We start from the raw sequence: 20,538 nt of genomic DNA, 5'->3' as shown, positions 1-20,538 counted from the left end.
CTCTTATGACCCCTAAAAGTCAGATAGGGAATCACCCACCTTGACCGAGAAATACCTATCAACAACGAAAGATCTAAGCCACTCCAGGACGCCACCTCTCACGCCAAAATGCTCCAACTTTAAAAGCAACCGATTGAAAGGAGCACAATCGAAGCCTCGGGAAAGATCCAAATAGAGAACATCCACAGGTATACCACTGTCGACAGATTTGGTCCAGTTATCAAGACATTGAAGCAGACATGTGGTGACCTATCATCCCGGTAAGAAACCATGCTGGCACTCAGGAATAATTTTGTTTTCGATCAAAAATTGGAGCAACCTACAGCTCTCAGCAACCTTGGCAATGATATGAAGAAGACTAGTCGGAATTGTTCGCAGACAGTTTGTCCCCTCTCTTGAAAATGGGAGTAATCCTGGATTACTTCCATGCAGAAGGCAACTGGCCAGAACTGAATGACAACTTTATTATTATGGTTATTGGTATCGAGAGAGAAGCAGAGCACTTTTTCATCCAAGCCGGGGGTGGCGGATGGGTCCAACTCGTTTGAAAGCTTCAATATCTCCTCCTCGTTAACATCAATAGAACAGAGAGAGTTAGTATTACGAGATGTAGATATTTGTGGCATGGGATCGTCCGTTTCCACGGAAAAGGATTTGGCGAAAGTATTGGCAAAAACAGTAGCGTATTCGGAGATATAACAGAGTACCGGTGTTATCCTTGATAAGAGGAATCGACACCTTTGAATTGAGAGTCTGGCGAATATGCTTATAGAACTTCTCTCAATTTTTCGGTAGGGCCAGGGAATTGTGAAACAGTTTTCTTCTTCTTCAGCCCGTATCCATCCATTGTCGGATATAGGCCTCTTCCAGGTTTTTCCACGCTATACGATCTCTTGCTAATCTCATCCACCTTCCTCCTGCTGTTCTGATGTCATCGATCCATCTCTTTTTAGGTCGGCCCACAATTCTTGTTGTCCCTCTTGGTCTCCATAGTATCACCTTCTGGCTATTTCGGATTTTGTCCCTCAAGGTGACTCCCAGCATTATTCTCTCCATGGCTCTTTGTGCAACTCTCAGTTGTTCTGCTCCTTTTTGGGTAACTGCCATGGTTTCTAAGCCATAGGTAAAAAACAGGTAGTATACAGCTGTCGTAGGCTTTCCTCTTTAGGCTAATATTGGAAACTTTTGGATAGGAATTCTGACTGACTAAAATTTTGGAGATGATAATATTTCAAGAATATCAACTAATTAACTGATCATCCCGAATATAATGAAACTAAAGAAAATGATTCGAAAAATTTTGAGTAAATTATATAAATGGAAAGCATTAATGAAATCTCAGAAAATGAGGGAATTTCTGTTGTAGCCTATGTAATGTTTTTTTATGAACTTTTGATTTTTTGTATTCTGTATTCACAGTGACTCACACCTTGTAGATATAGAAAGAATAAAAATTACATCAACTTTTCCATTCTATTTTATTTAGGTTGCCCAAAATCTAATTTGGTAACTCCTACGGTGGCAGCAGATGTACTCCGCACAGCATCACTTCGGCATCAAAAAGGACTTATGGTTCCACAAATTCTGCACGTTTTGAGTACACAAGAGATTAGATTGCCTTGTCTGATGGAAGACGAGTTAAATAGAGAATTTCCATCCATTCATGATATATATCAACCACTACGGCAAAATGTTTATGCAGTGATTTTCAATTTACACCATCTTCGGTATTTGCATAGCAAAAAAAAAGGTGACTATTATTGGATATTTTTAAGGAGGAAAATTTTAAATGAACGTTTTTCTCAGAATCCAACGAAGTGTCCGAAAACGACGCACCACCTGACATTTTCGTGAAAGAATGGAAGTACAGCCGTAGTAATCCCTACTTGAAACCTGAAGAGGTTAAAGCAGAACCATTGCCTTGGGCAGTTCCTACCTTACATAGACTTTGGTTTGGTCCCGCCATGGACGACAAGCGAAGGCGAATGAGGGCTCTTCTTTCTTGCCTTAGTTCAGATTCTCCTCTCATATTGAATACTGCGTATGTCCCTCAACATATGCTCATAATGGCTTGTGTTTTGAGATATATCATGTCGCAAGATAGATGTATTTTGAGGCCTCAAGAGTTGGATGCCTTTCTTTGTCAAGCCTTTAGTACCGACCTCATGAATGCCCAATATCTACAAGAATTAACGGTGAGTAGGAAAAAACACTTAGGAAATATTGAATTTGCAAGAACATAGTATGTGAGTTTAATATTCATCACTATTTTGAAGTGATTCATTCATAAAATGGCTCTCAGTATTTTTGTATGTTGTAGAAAATATTTATCGTCAGCAGTTGATTTTCAACAAACTGGTATCATTACTGAAGTTTAAAACGTCCAAAACCGTTTCCAACGACATCAGTCGGAAATAGTTATTTTCCTATCAAGTGCGGAAAGTGATACTTGCCCGCACGAAACTGCCGTTGCCCGAACGATGCGAAGCAGAGTTCGGGTAAGCAGTTGAGTGCGGGCAAAACACTTTCCGCAAGAGTTAGCAACAATGTTTTTTCTACGATATATAAATGTATCCATTTCACGAAACAGATCATATCTCATTTGATTAATTCATATATAATGACAGACTTAATTCTGCAAGTCGTTAGTCGTTACTATGGGTTTCTCACCGTTGACGTTATGTGCATAGAAACATGATATAATTTAATTTACTCTATAATATTTGCTTGCGGAAAAAACCCCTGCTAATCCATTCCCGCACGCAAATGCGTGCGGGAATAAGAAATAGCGGGCGTGACCCTTTGCAACTTGGAATGCGTGCTGGAAAATGGTTGAACGCGCACGCTTGTAGAAAAATATATTTTTCTACAAGCGTGCGCGTTCAACATTTTTCCCGCACGCATTCCAAGTTGCAAAGAGTCACTTTCCCAAAAGGTGCTAATCCATTCCCGCACGCAAATGCGTGCGCGAAAGAAATAGCAGGCGTTTTTCCCGCACGCAAATATTATAGAGTAAATTAAATTCTATCATGTTTCTATGCACAGAACGTCAACGATGAGAAATGAAGTAACGACATGCAGAATTACGTCTGTCATTATATATCAATTAATCAAATGAGATATGATCTGTTTCGTGAAATGGATACATTTATATATAACAAGCGCTTGTAGAAAAAATATTGTTCCTAACTCTTGCGGAAAGTGTCTTGCCCGCACTCAACTGCTTACCCGAACTCTGCTTCGCATCGTTCGGGCAACGGCAGTTTCGTGCGGGCAAGTTTCACTTTCCGCACTTGATAGGAAAATAACTATTTTCTACAAGCGTGCGCGTTCAACCTTTTTCCCGCACGCATTCCAAGTTGCAAAGAGTCACTTTCCCAAAGAGTGCGGGAAAAACGCCTGCTATTTCTTTCCCGCAAATGCGTGCGGGAATGGATTAGCAGGGGTTTTTCCCGCACGCAAATATTATAGAGTAAATTAAATTCAATCATCTTTCTATGGACAGAACGTCAACGATGAGAAACCCTTAGTAACGACATGCAGAATAACGTCTGTCATTATATATGAATCAATCAAATGAGATATGATCTGTTTCGTAAAATGGATACATTTATATATTTCAAGCGCTTGTAGAAAAAATATTGTTCCTAACTCTTGCGGAAAGTGTCTTGCCCGCACTCAACTGCTTACCCGAACTCTGCTTCGCATCGTTCGGGCAACGGCAGTTTCGTGCGGGCAAGTATCACTTTCCGCACTTGATAGGAAAATAACTATTATTTACAACCATACACGTAATAATGACATTTCACCTACCTTTGAAAGGTGGATAGTTGACGTTTTTTGACTTCAACTTTCCACCCGGGTGGAAAGTGAGCATTTTCCACCTAATACGTTCACACTGATTGGACAAAACGACAATGAATTTACTTTCATTGAATTTTAAAGGCATTGCACATTTGTATGAAAAACAATAAACTATATATATATATATATATATATATATATATATATATATATATATATATATATATATATATATATATATATATATATATATATATATATATATATATATATATATATATATATCTATGTACAGCGGTACATATGGGGACCGTTTCGGAGATCGCGCGGTACATATGGGGACTTTCGGTACTTATTGGACCGGTCCCCATATGTTTTTAGATGCAGCGGTACTTATTGGGACCGGTCCCCATAAGTTTTCGTTAGTCTATCGGTACATATGAAGACCGTTTCAAAAATAGGTACAACGGTAATTATTGGGACCAGTGTATATAAATTTGAATGTTCCATTCCATTATGAATTCCTCTATGATATAATTGTGGATAGCTCATTGATTTGGTCGACTGATAAGTTGTATTTTATAGCTACATATTCTTACAAAAAGTGTGAAAATATGGTAAAAATGCAAAACTGAAATGAAACTGATCATATTAGTTGATAAGCAATTGAAAATAATTCTAATTTACCATGTTGCAACGAATTCCATTCAATTCACATGAGAATATAGGAAAACTTATACAACATATAAGAAAAATACTCAAATTTATTGAAAAAATTATGTGAATGAAAATTCAGGAGTTGGTGAAATAATTTTTAATATATATATATATAAAATACATAACTATTAATAAGGAACACGTTAGAATAATAACATATATAGAGAAAAAATAAAAACATAATTTGATATCATACATATATAGTCAAAATCTTGATTGATTTTTTCAGCTTTTCATTTTTGACCCAGGTTTTAATAGTGGCTACACTTCTTTGAAATACACCTGGATTTGTATCCATGACCTCGTGCATTTTTTGGAATGATGGCAATGTATTATTCATAATGTATTCTTTGAAGCGTTCTGAAGCTATTCGTTTCTCTTCTTCAGACCAACGCATCCTACGGCATTTGACATTAGGGGACGGAGCTGTAAAATATTATTTTCATGAATTTAAACAAAATACCAGTTATATTCATACATTATTGTTTTTGAGATATGCAGTCTGTTAAGCTGAAAAAATGAGGTCATTTTAATCGTATGTGAGTTCCGAAGTCTGAATAATATTGTCCGGAATAAATAGTTCTAATCTATAAAAATAAATGTGCCATTCATGTCGTCTTTTTTCGAGAAACTAATAATTCCATCAACTGCATTCCTCCATCTCCTTTTGCTTTAGAGTTATAGGCCAAAATTGAAATTTGGGCGATTTCAACTTTGGTCATTATCTCCGTTCCTGTTTGTACTAGGATGTTGAAATGAAAACATTATACAGACACTTTTCCATAGCAATCCAGTGGCATACTATGATTTTTTCCGAAAGGTATATTTGCCTAGCTATAACATCAAGTTGTGTTTTTCTTATGGAAACAGTCGTTTAAAATGATCTGGAAAGAATAGCCGTTTCTTTCCCATTTCAGGAATATACATGTGTATATTGGGTTGAATTTATCTTTTCTTTTTTGTGACATGTTTTCATTTTGTTATCTGTATGATGATAATTCTGAAAATAAAATTATTATTATTATAATTATTATTACATCATACATCATACATCGCCCTCAGATTCGTTATATATTATGAAAAATATAGTTTGTATGTGAATTTTAAATGATTGAGTAGGCTGAATCGCAGAATAATATGTCTCTAGGCATGGTTTAATTATTATTTTACGATTGAATACTTGATTCAATCCTCCATGGTTTGATCTCTATCTATAATTCAGCCTACATTATACTCTTCATTTTAAATTTAACATAGATACAAACTGTATTTTTCATAACATCTAAACGAATATTTCCTCGAACGTGGCTTTTGAAAGAACCAAACACAGCGAACTTATCTGCCAACTGTTTGAAATACCTAACATTCGGTTGATTACGTTCTCGTAATTTTCGAATATTGCCGTAATGCCGCCAGTAATGACTAAATGTTTCAAACCGAGATCAAACCATGGAGGATTGAATCTAGTATTCAAACGAAAAGTAATAATTGGACCATGCATAGAGACATATTATTCTGTGATTCAGCCTACTTAATACTCAATCATTTAAAATTCACATACTATATGTTTCATGATATCTGAACGAATCTGAGGGCGATGTATGATATATTTCTGAAACGGAAAAAAAAATAGCGATTCTTTCTGGTTCACTTTAAACGACTGTTTCCATAAGAAACAACACAACGATATTATAGCTCAGCAAATATACCTGTTGGAAAAAATCAAAGTACTCCACTGGATTGCTATCAAAAAAGTGTCTGTATGATGTTTTCATTTCAACATCCTAGCACAAACAGGAAAGGAGATAATGACTAAAGTTAAAATCGCCCAAATTTAAATTTTGGCCTAAAACTCTAAAACAAAAGAAGATAGAGGAATGCAGTCGATGGCATTATTAGTTTCTCGAAAAAAGACGTCATGAATGGCACATTCATTTTCTTCTATTTCGTTGGGTAAAAAAGTTGTAGTTCAGGTATCACCAATTTTGCCCACCCCGTACTATTTTTTTCCGTCGGGTGTACCGTTCCGATAAAAATGTATTGGATAACAAAAGAAGATGGAGGAATGCAGTTGATGGCATTATTAGTTTCTCGAAAAAAGACGACATGAATGGCACATTCATTTTCCTCTATCTCGTTGGGTAAAAAAGTTGTAGTTCTGGTATCACCAATATTCAATATTTTCTGCAAATGAAAAAAAATTATGTCTGCTATATCTATATCATCGGTGAGCGGTAAAAAATAAATTTTTCAATATATTCGGTTGAAAGATTCTTGACTTTTGTTGCATTACTGCAATTGCATGTATTTAAAATCAATGATGGATTAATATTCAATTCCTACCTTCAAATACAATGGCTGTCCCGGGATTCCTGATTGAATTTTCATCATTGAAGATATCCAAATCGTCTTTTGTAAATAATAACGAATTTTATATAAACATCAAGATACAAACATAGGATATGAGTTTTTCATAATTACCTTGTCTTTGATTGGATTTTTCATCATCTTTGCTTGAAATGACTGTGATTTCACTATTCACAGTCGTTTCTGAAAAATGAAAAAATATTCAATTTCATTTTATTTATACAACAACGAAAAAAAGAAATCATTCATCTCGATGATTAAGAAGAAAAATCGGTATAATGTTTGATTTCAGCAGTAAACCTACTTGATGTAGATTCAGATGAATTTTTTTCTTCAGCCTCTAACTTCTGCTTCAGAGTTAACAGCTCCTTCCTATTATCCGAAATGATCTCAAGTATAATCAAGAATTAAAAATTATGAAAATTATATACTCACTGCTTTCCGTAATTAGTTCCGCCTCAAAACGGCCACAGCTTTTATAAGGAGCACTCACATTTTTCTTCCCAACCAATTTTTTCACTTATTTCTGTTTACAAATGTGATAAACACCATCTAAAAACAGCACTAAGGCGAACATGATGATTATCTCTTTTTGTCGTTGCAAGAATATTTAACCGTCACCGAAAAAATACTAGAACTATACTGTCGCAGGCGTAAAAACTTTTCAAATACATTTTCAAAAATATCAAACAGCTCGAGGACCATCCCTCACCCCTCCTACTGAATTTGGCTGTAAGTATTATAGTACCCAAATGGCAAACACGTTTTTTTTGCATTCCATATTTCAAAACATCATAAAGATTATATACAATAAACGACCCATAAGTAAGATCCTTGTGAACAGAAAGGCGTTGCATAATTTGACAAACCGAATTTTAAACATTTTTCGGAAACTGTAATTTGGGAGAAATAAATTTCAAGAAAATTCAGATGAATTAAATATTTAAGACTCATTTCTCAAATTATTTCGATGAATCAATTACTCCATTCGTTTGTTCTATATGGAATTCCTCGAGGAATTCTTAAAGAATATACATGTGCTCAGGTCTTAAGTAGAAATAAAAATTTAATTATATCGGATGAAATATCGAAATCAAAATTATTTTCTATATTAGGTTGTCGAAATTACAAATATTTTTCGTCTTATCCATGAATTGTATCCACATTTTGTCGAAAATCTGTATATCTGTAGCATTTTAATCATTATGGTTCCTGACTCATCAATGTGCCCTTTATTCTCTATAGGAATTCAATGGAGTATCACAGATTTTATATTGCTCGCACATCTATGGGTACCCTAGATCAATGGTTTTTTGTGATTATGGCTACGAACGAATGCAAAGAATGCCTAATGAGAAGGCAGTAATTTCCCTACAGATAAATGAATTTAGCCTCAAATGGACTTTGTCATATATCATAACATATGATGATCCTAATTCGTAATGAAAATTGATGTACAGTATCACATATTGTATTTACAAAGTTGCTAAGGAAAATTTTCTGCACTTTTCAACTCATTTTCAGTTCACGATAGAAGTACAGGGTGTCCCAAATTCGAGGTTAACTGGAGAGCATCTCAAGAACTATAAGGCCTAGAGGAAAAATCTCCAAGTATCCCCGATGTCTTTCATCGAAATAATTAGATATCAGAAAGCTTATCATAGATATATTGATTCGTTCTCGAGGTACAAGGCGTTTCTGGGAAATATATCTCACCGTTTCAAATATTTCCCCATATTTTGGTTTTTGTTGGAGATATTCGAAAAACTCCAATACGTTTTTTTCAGTAACTTTTATTTTTCGTAACGGATCCGTAAAATTTCAAAGATATAGAGGAGAGTCTTCTTTTTAAACTGGGACACCTTGTATTTTTCAACGCAGTTTTTTAGTCGCAGATGTGTCGGAAAGCATCCCGTTACCGGTTTTTCAAAAATGTCTGCCTGCCAAAGATATCTAGTTAATGTATTCAATTATTTTCAACATTATTTTCAGTAGCATTTTTAATTTTTTATGCACAACTGAACATTAATTGTGGTATAATTGATTAATAACTCTTAATTCAATTTTATTTTCCTTTTTCTCCTAGATGTACTGTAATGAAAATTGAGCTAAATATTGAAGAAATTCATGTGTTCAATTGATTCACTGAAGAAAAATCACGTTAGTGTAGGTACATCATGATTTTTGGCATCGTTTCCTATTGCAAACGATAACAAAAATCCAGAATATTCGCCATTATTATTGAGGTATTCAATTTGCAGTTTGAGTAACATCAATTCATTGTGTTGAATACTCAAAGTTAATATGTAATTGTTCGATATTTTTTGTGTTTGCAAAACTCAAAACACTGTGGGGATTTCAATTATCCTTCTTCAAAATCAGAATTTATTCAGATGTCAATTATATGATAAAATTGGAAAAATACGATCCACCTAATAATTTTATTCCTCCGTTATTTGTGAATCGGAAAAAGTGTCGTCGAAATGCATATTTCGACAAGCATATTGGAACATTGAGAGAGGAGCAATATAATGGGTTGATATCCGCTTCCCTTTCTAGTTTATTGCTTCACAACTCTCCACCTCTATCTTTTGTGTTTGCCGCCTTGGTATCCCTGCCGATTTCGGTAGACCAGATGTTCTGAATGAACTCGAAATGGAAAATTACCGAGATAAGAACTATTCCATACGTCCCTAAATTGACACATTTTTGTTCATTGCACTACATCGAAGAAAAATAGAAAGGTGATCAGTACGAAAAAGGCATTTTTTAACAAGAAGTACATTCTGCATTTTACATTCGTTTTCCGAAACAAATGGTATGGAGATCATTTCGATAATCTCAGAGGCGGTGAAATTTTTTTCATTCATTAAAACAAAATCAAATTTTTTTCCATCATATGCCCGATCATTTGAAATTCAAATATTTAGATATGAGTTCTTCATTTATGTCAATCAAATTGTCTTGAGGAAATTTTAAATTGGAATCCGAACTGATCTATATCCAAGTTGTCTCTGGTGCAATAAAAACTTGTCAACATAGATACAACTGCATAATTTTAATCGATAATGACAAGGTCACAACTAGGTCCCAGTAATTATCTTTTGGGCTATGTTCATTTTACTACGCCATTCCCCACAATACGGTCCCAATAAGTAACGCTGCATATACTTCTGTCGATCCCCATATGTTACGCAACATATACAGAACAGAAATATCGATATAATTTCGTTTCAACAATATACATAAACAAATAAATGGTAATGTATAGCATACATTCAAATATTCTCTCCAAAATATTATTGAATATGGATATAAAGTTATCACTACGAAAAAAGCATTTTTCAAGAAGAAATACATTTTGTGTTTTACATTCGTTTTTCGAAACAAATGGTATGGAGACCATTTGGGTTATCTCGGAGGCGGTGAAATTTTTGTCATTCATTAAAACAAAAACAATTTTTTTCCATATGCTCGATCATTTGAAATTCAAATATACAGATATAAGTTCTTCATTTATGTCAATCAAATTGTCTTGAGGAAATTTTAAATTGCAATCTGAACTGATTTTCTATATCTAAGTTTTCTCTGGTTCAATAAAAACTGGAATTCAACATGAATACAACTGCAGAATTCTAATCGATAAAGACAAGGTCACAACTAGGTTCCAGTAATTATCTTTTGGGCTATGTTTATTTTACTACGCCATTTCCCACAATACGGTCCCAATAAGTATCGCTGCATATTTTTCTATCGATCCCCATATGTTACGCAACATATACAGTATCGATATAATTTCGTTTCAACAATATACATAGTCAAATGAATGGTAATGTATAGCATACATCCGAATATTCTCTCCAAAATATTATTGAATATGGACATAAAGTTATCACTACGAAAAAAGCATTTCTCAATAAGAAATGCATTCTGTGTTTTACGTTCGTTTTCCGAAACAAATGGTATGGAAACCATTTCGGTTATCGCGGAGGCGGTGAATTTTTTTTCATTCATTAAAACAAAAACAATTTTTTTTCCATATGCTCGATAATTTGAAATTCAAATATACAGATATAAGTTCTTCATTTATGTCAATCAAATTGTCTTGAGGAAATTTTAAATTGGAATCCGAACTGATCTATATCCAAGTTGTCTCTGGTGCAATAAAAACTTGAATTCAACATGAATACAACTGCAGAATTTTAATCGATAATGACAAGGTCACAACGAGGTCCCAGTAATTATCTTCTGGACTATGTTTACTTTACTTCGCCATTCCCCACAATACGGTCCCAATAAGTATCGCTGCATATACTTCTGTCGGTCCCCATATGTTACGCAACATATACAGAACAGAAATATCGATATAATTTCGATTCCACAATATACATAGACAAATGAATAGTAATGTACACCTCCAAATCAAAATGTATATCAATATATACGGTCCATACGTTATATACATTCGGTCCCCATATGTCCCGCTGCATATAGATATATATATATATATATATATATATATATATATATATATATATATATATATATATAGTTGAAAGGTTGATTGACAAAAAAAAAATATATATATAGTAATGAATATATATCTGTTGTATCTAGGGATACAACAGGCGTACGAAATGAAACGAAAAGAAAACAAAAATGCTGCAGAAACAGAACTCATCGGACGAGTCAAGAAAATAATCAACACACAACTGTCAGCAGAAAACAAAATCACAGCCATCAACACCTGGTCCATACCAACTTTTTCTTATACATCTGGGATCCTTGATTGGTCCAAAACAGATGTGGAAAGACTGGACAGAAGAATACGAACAACATTCACACAGAACGGCATGCTACACCCAAACTCGGCAACAGAAAGGCTTTACTTACCTCGAAAAGAAGGAGGACGCAGGCTTAGCAGCTTGCAGCAAATCTGTCTGAAAGAGAAAAGAAAAATTAGAGAGTATTTCAGGGAGAACAACTCACCTGTACATCAATGGATATCGGCCCCGTAAACTGAAACAGACAACGGGCAGAACGCAGGAGAAGACCCATCTGAAAAATTAAGACAGAGCTGGAAAACAAAAGCCTTCCACGGAATATTCTACACAAGTTTACACCAACCAGATGTAGATATAAAAAACTCAAATACCTACCTGGTACAAGGCTATCTATTTCCCCAAACAGAGGAAACAATCTTGGCCATCCAAGACCAGGTCATCCCAACCAGAACTTATGTAAAGCATATTTTTCAATAAAAAGTGGAAACCACTAAATGCAGGATGTGCAACGCTGCCGAAGAAACTATCCAGTACCTGTCCTCAGGATGTTCCACATTAGCAGGTACGAAATATCTCAGCAGACATGACGATATGGGTAAAGTCGTTCATCAATTAGTATGCCTCCAAAAACAACTGGTCCAACACTTCACACCACACCACATATATAAACCACAAACTATAGTAGAGAACGAACAGCACAAAATCTACTGGGATCTGGCAGTCACAACAGACAGAGGTGTGGAACACAATAGACCGGACATGGTGGTATGGGATAACAAAAAGAAGACCGTCATCATTATTGTCTTTTGCATCATAGCGAAAAGCTATGCCGAGAAAATATCCAAATATGAGGCACTGGCACAGCAAATGAAGGACATGTTGAGGCTTAAAACAGTGACTATAATGACTCTATTAATAAGCGTAAATGGCCTCGTACATCGAAAGACTACCCAACATCTACATGAACTGGATTTACCGCAGAACACCATCACTTGGATGCAGATAGCAGTAATCCTGGGAACCGTCAACATAGTGCGAAAAATTATATATCCCCATTCACGTTCAACTAGTCGTGCATGTAGACGTCTTTGTCTCTGCTCTTCGTTTAGGTGGTAAATTCGGTGGTTAGAAGTTGATAGATTCAATCGAGTTTTTTTCAGCCAACTGTACGAGGTATGAAAGTTCACATAGTTTATTGAAAATTGTGCCTTCTCTACTTGTGATTTTTTTTCGAGTAGTGGTGCCTTTTTGCTTCCGTTGTTGTTTTCATTTCTCCTACTATTCTCCTACTATTACGCAGCGCCTGTGCGATTTCCCCCGCTCACAGTGTTCATTCAATGACGCGGTACTCGATGCACCGCTTAGCATAACCAGTTCTTATACTGAGTTGGAGGAGGAATATAGCATGATTTCAAATTGATTCGCGCTCAGATAGCGAAATATCGCCGAGGATTAAACTTCACACATTCATTTGTGGTTTCTGATAAGAGAAAATCTTAATATTATTTCTCTGTATACTATACTATTTTTAGACAGTATTTTGTTTCCCCTTTTCACCTTTGTTGGAATACCTTACTTAACCCTGGCCTTCCTGTCTTTGTTGAGGTTGAAGTCTCCCTGAAAGGCCACAGTGGAGTGAAAACTTGTGTCCCTTGTTCACTTTTCCTTTATTACAAACCAACTAACGGAGGAAAAATTACTGAGGATATAACAATTTTATCAACGTTTGGCGTTCTGATATCCTATGTTGTGATTGCTCTTTCTTCTTCTCGACTTTTGGAACTTCACATTGGGTAAATAATACATCTTATAGTTGTTTCAATTTCGGAGAGAGGAGGGGGAGAGAACTTGATGATGCCGAACGATGAAATAGGGGAGGTCACGCTTGAGAAACTCTTAGAGGAAATCCGTGATAGCAAGCAGGAGGTAAAAGCTAGCATTTCCGCATCAGAGGCGAGATTACGTTTAGAGATACAAGCACTAAAAAAAAGAAACGAAATTCTAGAGGAGGAGAATGCACAGTTAAGGAGCAGACTGGAAGAAACGGAACGCTTGAGCAGGAAAAAAAATCTGATGATTTTCGGTCTTCAAGTTGGGTCTGAGTTGAATGCTGAGGTTATCTGTGAAGAGATAAACCGTCTATTGGGCATACGAATCGAATCATCGGAGGTTAGCGACTGTTACAGTCTTGGCAATAAGGATAATAGCCCTATCAAAATAGAGTTTGTCTCATATCGGACCAAAAAACTCATTTTTGCACACGTTAAGCGGCTCAAGGGCACGGCAATAACAATATCAAACGATTTGACACCTCAACAGCGTATGGAAAATAAAAAATTAAGGTCGTTTTTGAAAAAGGCCAGAGCAAACTCAACTGAAAAGTCATACATAAAAGGAAATAAACTCGTTATTGGAGGTAGTGTATACGGGTTGGAGGAATTGGACTGTTCAGAGGGGGAGAGTGGACTGAACAGCGCTCTGATTACACCCACAACTGAGTGCTCTGTGGACACACTGGAATTTTTAGACGATCCATCGACCTCTAAAGAAGTCACAGATAAAATAAAATTGCCTACCCCTCACTCTGTAACACATAAAAAAAAGGTTATAAATAAGAAGAACTCACCAAACAAAAATATTAGGGGTATGAAACTGCGGCTCAAGTCTGTGGCCAATGGCAGTGGCCAACTCTAGTTGGTGAAATTGAGCAGTATTAAAAAAAAAATAATAAAAAAGTGAACAAAAAAAATATATGAACGAAAACTAAGTACAAATTTTTTATATGGGTGGAAATATATATGCGTAGGTATTGTGTATGTGTGAATTGTATTTGCGGAAAATAGGAATGGATTGCTTTATAAGAAATTTTTAAAATGAGGATTATGATACCGTTATCATCGAAGACATGAGTGACCTGGATTCTATGAGTATACATAAAGAATTCAAAATTATGCAAATGAATATTCGTAGCATGCAAAAGAACTTCAGCGAATTCGAAATATTTTTGCAGAATACGTCAGCTAATTTCGATATAATCGTGTTGACTGAGACTTTTCAGTTAGAGGATCCCAGAGTATTCACTCTGAACGGATACCAGCAAATATATAATGAGGGAAAAAACAACAAAAATGACGGAACTCTTGTGTATGTGAAAAATGATATTCATTTTAATCATCACACTGTTAATCTAGGAAACATAAAAGCACTGGAAATAGATGTTCAATATCGAAGAAAGTCACTCAAAATTACAGCTATACAGGGTGTGGCGTAATGAATGGATAATATGGAGCCTGCAGGTAGAGGACTCTATGGCGGTTCAGAAAAATATATTTTACGTTTAGTAAAAGTGCCTTGGTTTTCGAGATATTCGAGATTTTCGAAAATTCAAGAAAATCACACCCTTAGCCACTCCTTTTGCAGGCAAGACTCCAAATGAAGGGATGTTTTCAAACTGTTTTTTGGATAGTATTCCTGGATAGATGCGCTATCGAATGTAAATTATTTTTTTTGAGGCGCATGAATAGTTTTTCATAAATAAAAGAATTAACTCAAACTTTTCGTTTTGCTTATTTTTTTTTCCTAAGTTCAACCCAGCGTGGTGTGAAAAATAATATGGTTACTTGAGTGCCAACGCGAGAGAAAACATGTCTGTTTCACTGAGATTCTGAAATGGTATAACTCACTCTATTTTCAGCATTAAATACAAAATAAATTTCTATTAGAATGAGTCAAGGCAGAGTTTGACGTAAGCCTTTTTCTGTAATTTTTAGCAACTGAAATGAGACTTGCAAGCAGAATAAAGCAATTATTCATAAGAAGTTGTAGAGCATCTAGTACAGCTCCTGATACACACTTTGAACACTTTTTGTAAAACTCGATTCAATTAAACAATATTTTAAAATTGTTTTTTTCCCTCGTATTCTTTCATTATTAAGCCCTATAGTTATAAAGTTAATAGTTGTTAAGCGAATTTCAAGTAACGAAGTGAATTTTAGCACTTTTGTAATTAAGAAAAAAAGCTGAAAATTAGTAAATTTTTATTACATTGAATCAAGACCGTTGTTACAAAAATGCTGAAATTTAATGCATAACTTGAAAATATTGATTTCACAACGTTGGGGTTCAATAATAAAAGAAAACGAGAAAAAAATAACAATTTTAAAATATCGTTTCATTGAATAAAGTTTCACAAATCACGAATGATGCTTAAATTGACCACCATGAGTTCTGATACATACTCTATAGTCTACACTTTCTAATAAATCATAGCTTTATTGCATAGATATCAACAATTTCAAAATGAGTATCGTTTCATTGAATTAAATATCACAAAAGAATCTCTAAGAGGCCATTATGAGCTTCAGTAAATGCTCTATACCTTCTTATAGACGATTGCTTCATTCTGCTTGCATTTCTCATTTTAGATGCTAAAAATTTTAGAAACACTGTTTACATTAAACTAGGCCTCAACTGATTGCAATAGGAATTTATTTTGTATCAAATGCTGAGAATACAGAGAGTTATACCATTTCGGAATCTCAATGAAACTGGCATGTTTTTTCTTGCATTGGCTCTTAGGTAACCATATTATTTTTTACACCGCGCTAGTTTGAACTTATGAAAAAAAATTAGCAAAACGGAAAAGTTGAGTTAGATCTTTTTTTCATGAAGAACTATTCATGCCCCTCAAAAATAATGAATTATATTCGATAGATCATCTATCCAGGAATACTATCCAAAAAACAGTTTGAAAAAATTCCTTCATTTGGAGTCTTGCCTGCAAAAAGAGTGGCGAAGGGTGTAATTCTCTTGAATTTTCGAAAATCTCCAATATCTCGAAAACTAAGGCACTTTTACTAAACGTAAAATATATTTTTCTGAACCGCCATAGAGTCCTCTACCCCCTGGCTCAATATTATCCATTCATTACGCCACACCCTGTATATAGATCGCCGCATTGTAACATCGCGGACTTCAACGACGAATTGCTAAATTATCTGGAGAGGGAAAAGAAATGTGTAAAACATATTATCACAGGTGATATGAATATCAATTTATTGGAAAATGACTACAATACCGAAGAATATAAAAATATTCTCTGCTCCTTTGGTTTCACATCTCTAATTAATAAATACACCCGTCCAGATAGCCGAACATGCCTAGATCATTTTTTTGTTAAAGGGATGCTTCCGGAAAGTTCAACTGTAAATGGGATTATTCTGCAGAAATTGATAACGGATCACTATCCAACATTCTTATATACCAATCTGCAAATGAGTGAAGCAATCAATGAGAAAAATCATACAAAGAGATACATCGAATTTTTTTTCAACCGCTGTCGAGCAGAATGGACGCGTGCCGGTACTACTCCGACAACTTCATTGTTAATACGAAAACCGTTAAGTGTAATATTTGCGAATTAAAATTCCATACGAGTTGTGCATCACTCAAAGATACGTGGATTAAGATTCTTCTTGAAAGTCCCAATTTGAAATGGTTTTGCAATTCTTGTATCGAGAAGAGAAACTACCTACGCAATGGTGCGATATGACAGTTAAAAAAACTGAAAATAATGCCAGTGATGTTCTACTTAAAAAGGAGATAGAATGTTTAAATCGAGAAAAAGCCCTTCTACTGAAATCTATAAGGGATCTCGACTACACTGTGAGTCTTCAAAAATCAATTATCGAATCCTCAAGAAATAATTCCTTATTTGACAATCAGTATAACAAAGTAAAAAGCGTAACATCTAATCGGAATGTAAACAGTTCTGATTCATCATCGACCGCCCGGTCTTATCACGATGTAGTTGAACTACCTCCGGAAGTTCCGAAGAAATATGCACGGAATGCACCTGTCAACAATCAATCTGAACAGAATAACACTCCTAACCACGATTTAGTGTTAGTAAACAACAAGACTTCCATAGAAGAAAAATCAGCTATGCCTGCCCAAAAGTTGAAATCAATGGATGTTATTCCGCATAATACTACGGGTGGAAATTCTGACTTCAATTTCCGAACAGTGAACAATTCTAACTCCGAATGGCAAATTGTACAAAAACGAAACAAACCAAGAAATAGAAAATTCGTTATGGGCACTGGTGGAACGACCTCGGAGATCAAAACTGTCCCTAAATACACACATCTTCATGTGTCAAGACTTCACCCCAGTACTAAACCATAAGATCTGCAGAGATTATTGGTTACAACTTTTCCAGAGGTGCAGTGTGAATTGTTGCAATCTAAACACCCACACATATACTCATCAATCAAGGTTTCTATTCATCAGGAAAATTTCGAGAAAGCGTGATGCAGGGATATATGGCCGGATGGCGCTCTTGTTACACGATATTTTTTATTCAGGAAAGAACCTCCCCAGGTGGATGCTGGCCCAAAGGAGGAAAACTTGAACGTAAGGACAGCAGTAAAATAGTTAGTATACTTCATATAAACCTGCAAAGTATCTCAACTTCATTCAACGGTCTACAACAACTGGCTGCAACTAGGAATTTTGACTTCCTGGCTTCCACAGAACACTGGCAAAGTTCTGAACAACTATAATACCTTTTTACTCCATTTTTGATTTTCATCAGATTACAAGTTTCTGCCGTCCAATTAAGGGGCATGGGGGTTGCGTGCTCTATGTTAGGAAAAATATTGAAAATTGTATTATTAGAACAGACATTAACAAGTTAAGTGTCCAATATGCATTTGAATGCTGTGCAATCCAATATCCTATTGATAACAATATCAAATTGAATATAATTTGTGTATATAGGTCCAATCATCCCACCCTCAGTGATATGGACATTTTCTTTTAGAGATTGACTACCCTGCTCGATATTCTCACTAGGTAAAAGAAAAACAAATATATAATAATTGGTGATTTTAATATTAATCTTCTGAAGCCGCAAATTGATGTCTGTGAAAATTTGTTAAATATTTTAGGAGCATTTGGAGCTGAGGTCATATTTCATCAACCTACTCGAGTAACTCATTATTCTTCATCCTGTTTGGATAATGTTTTCACTAATATTGTAGATGGCAGGGGGGAAGTTTTTCAACCGCATCTCTCTGATCACCGGGCTATTTCATTTAGTTTTAGTGTACATGATTCTAACTGTCCAAAAAAGGTCATGAAACACCGTAATTTCAGCCATTGTAATATTATGAAGTTCAATGCTGTACTTTCTAAAGTGGATTGGTCCACACTGTACTCATTTCAAAGGGATAAAATTAATGACATGTGGAATTATTTTTTTCAAAAATTCGAAATACTGTTCAAGAATTCTTTCCCTAAAGTTGTAAATAGATATAGGAAAACGATTGGTAACCTATGGAATGATTCGCGACTTTTGAAGGTCAAAAATGAATTGGACATCTTGTATACAATATCTCAAAAGAATTCACAATACTTGTTACTCTATAGATCAAAAAAAAAAAGAATATGACAGACTGATAACTGTACTCAAACAAGAGTATTATGGTAACTTAATTTCTACCTCTACAAATAAATCTAAGACTACTTGGTCTTTGATAAGAGAACTCAAGGGGAGCGAAGGCACTAAGGTATCGAGGTTTCCTTCTGGTGATCCTATAACTTTAACCAACAATTTTAACAACTATTTTGTTAACGCTGGAAGCATACCATTCACGCCAATCAATGATGGTACTTCTCACGACTTGACTAGATGCCCAAGGTCATTCTACATGTTTGAACTTACTACATCAGAATTATTGAATATTGTCTCAAAACTGAATAACTCGTTATCTCACGGTTATGATGAAATTCCTATGAAGATCCTGAAAAAGTGTATTCATGAAATTGCTGAACCCCTAAGTTTCATAATAAATAATTCGTTCACTTCGGGCATATTTCCTGATTCTTTGAAGATAGCAATAGTGAAACCAATTCATAAAAAAGGGTCCCATGAACTATTGGAAAATTACCGTCCAATTAGCTTGTTGACATCTTTCTCTAAAATTTTTGAAAAGGTTTTATCTATTCGCCTAATCTCCTTCTTTTCTAGGTTTGAAATCTTTAGTAAATTTCAACATGGGTTCGTTCCACACAAATCTACTGAGACAGCCATATTTGATGCGATCAATGAAATCCTTATTGCTTTTGAAAACGGCAATATTCCCCTAGGAATGTTTCTTGATCTATCCAAGGCCTTCGACAGCATCAACCATGAAAGACTTCTGTCGAAGTTGGAGGCATGCGGCATTCGTGATAATCAGCTCGAACTCATCCAGAGCTATTTGAGTGATCGCAAACAGAGAGTTGAAATGGTGAAAGATGGCGATGTTTTCTGCTCTGACGATCTTCCAATTTCTATAGGCATTCCTCAGGGCAGTATTTTGGGGCCTCTGCTTTTTCTAATTTATATTAACGACCTCCCACGTCTGATCTGTCTTCTTTTCAGGATTATCCTCTTTGCAGATGATACTAATGTCATTGCCTCTGATCCCGATATAGCTACAGTCATCCAAAAAGCTAACAATGCGTTTGAATCCATTTCATCATGGTGTAACTACAACCACCTCCAATTGAACGTGAGCAAGACCAACCTAGTATTTTTCCACACTGATCGATCACGCATCTTCTTCCCAGAGTCAATCAATGTCTGTAACACTGACCTTTCCACGAGTAATTCGACTAAGTTCTTGGGTATCCATCTTGATGCCACCCTAAAATGGGATATTCAGGTGGAGAATTTGAGTAAGAGACTGCGCTCTGTGCTATACGCAGTAAATGTCTTGAAGCGTCAGGTAACAATCGACGTTTTGAAGGTTCTTTACTTTGCAAATTTCGAAACATTGATCTCATACGGTATTATCTTCTGGGATAACAGCCCACATGC

At 35.3% G+C, this 20,538-nt stretch overlaps 1 protein-coding gene and 1 long non-coding RNA gene across 6 annotated transcripts in view; one reads left to right on the top strand and one right to left on the bottom strand.

Moving 5' to 3' along the window:
• The window catches only part of LOC123313834 (constitutive coactivator of PPAR-gamma-like protein 1 homolog), a 277,895-nt gene that overhangs the window by 144,618 nt on the left and 112,739 nt on the right, over window positions 1-20,538 (top strand). For all 4 annotated transcript variants that reach the window (XM_044898883.1, XM_044898881.1, XM_044898880.1 and 1 more), the window contains 2 exons: window positions 1,487-1,750; window positions 1,807-2,195. In XM_044898883.1, coding sequence (XP_044754818.1) covers window positions 1,487-1,750; window positions 1,807-2,195 — 653 coding nt within the window. The remainder of the gene's footprint in view (window positions 1-1,486; window positions 1,751-1,806; window positions 2,196-20,538) is intronic.
• Window positions 4,837-7,521, bottom strand: LOC123313836. 2 transcript variants are annotated; one of them, XR_006537780.1, is made up of 3 exons: window positions 7,003-7,521; window positions 6,865-6,930; window positions 4,837-4,947 (listed from the first exon to the last, which is right to left on the bottom strand). It is a non-coding gene; the product is annotated as an uncharacterized LOC123313836 (long non-coding RNA). The 2 variants fall into 2 exon arrangements; XR_006537779.1 differs by lacking the exon at window positions 6,865-6,930 and having other exon boundaries at window positions 4,845-4,947; window positions 7,003-7,071; window positions 7,193-7,521.

This window comes from Coccinella septempunctata, chromosome 5 (genome assembly GCF_907165205.1).
Source record: "Coccinella septempunctata chromosome 5, icCocSept1.1, whole genome shotgun sequence".
Classification (NCBI taxonomy): Eukaryota; Metazoa; Arthropoda; class Insecta; order Coleoptera; family Coccinellidae; genus Coccinella; species Coccinella septempunctata.
Note: the sequence above shows the minus strand (reverse complement) of the source record. Positions and strands in the feature narration are given on the sequence as shown.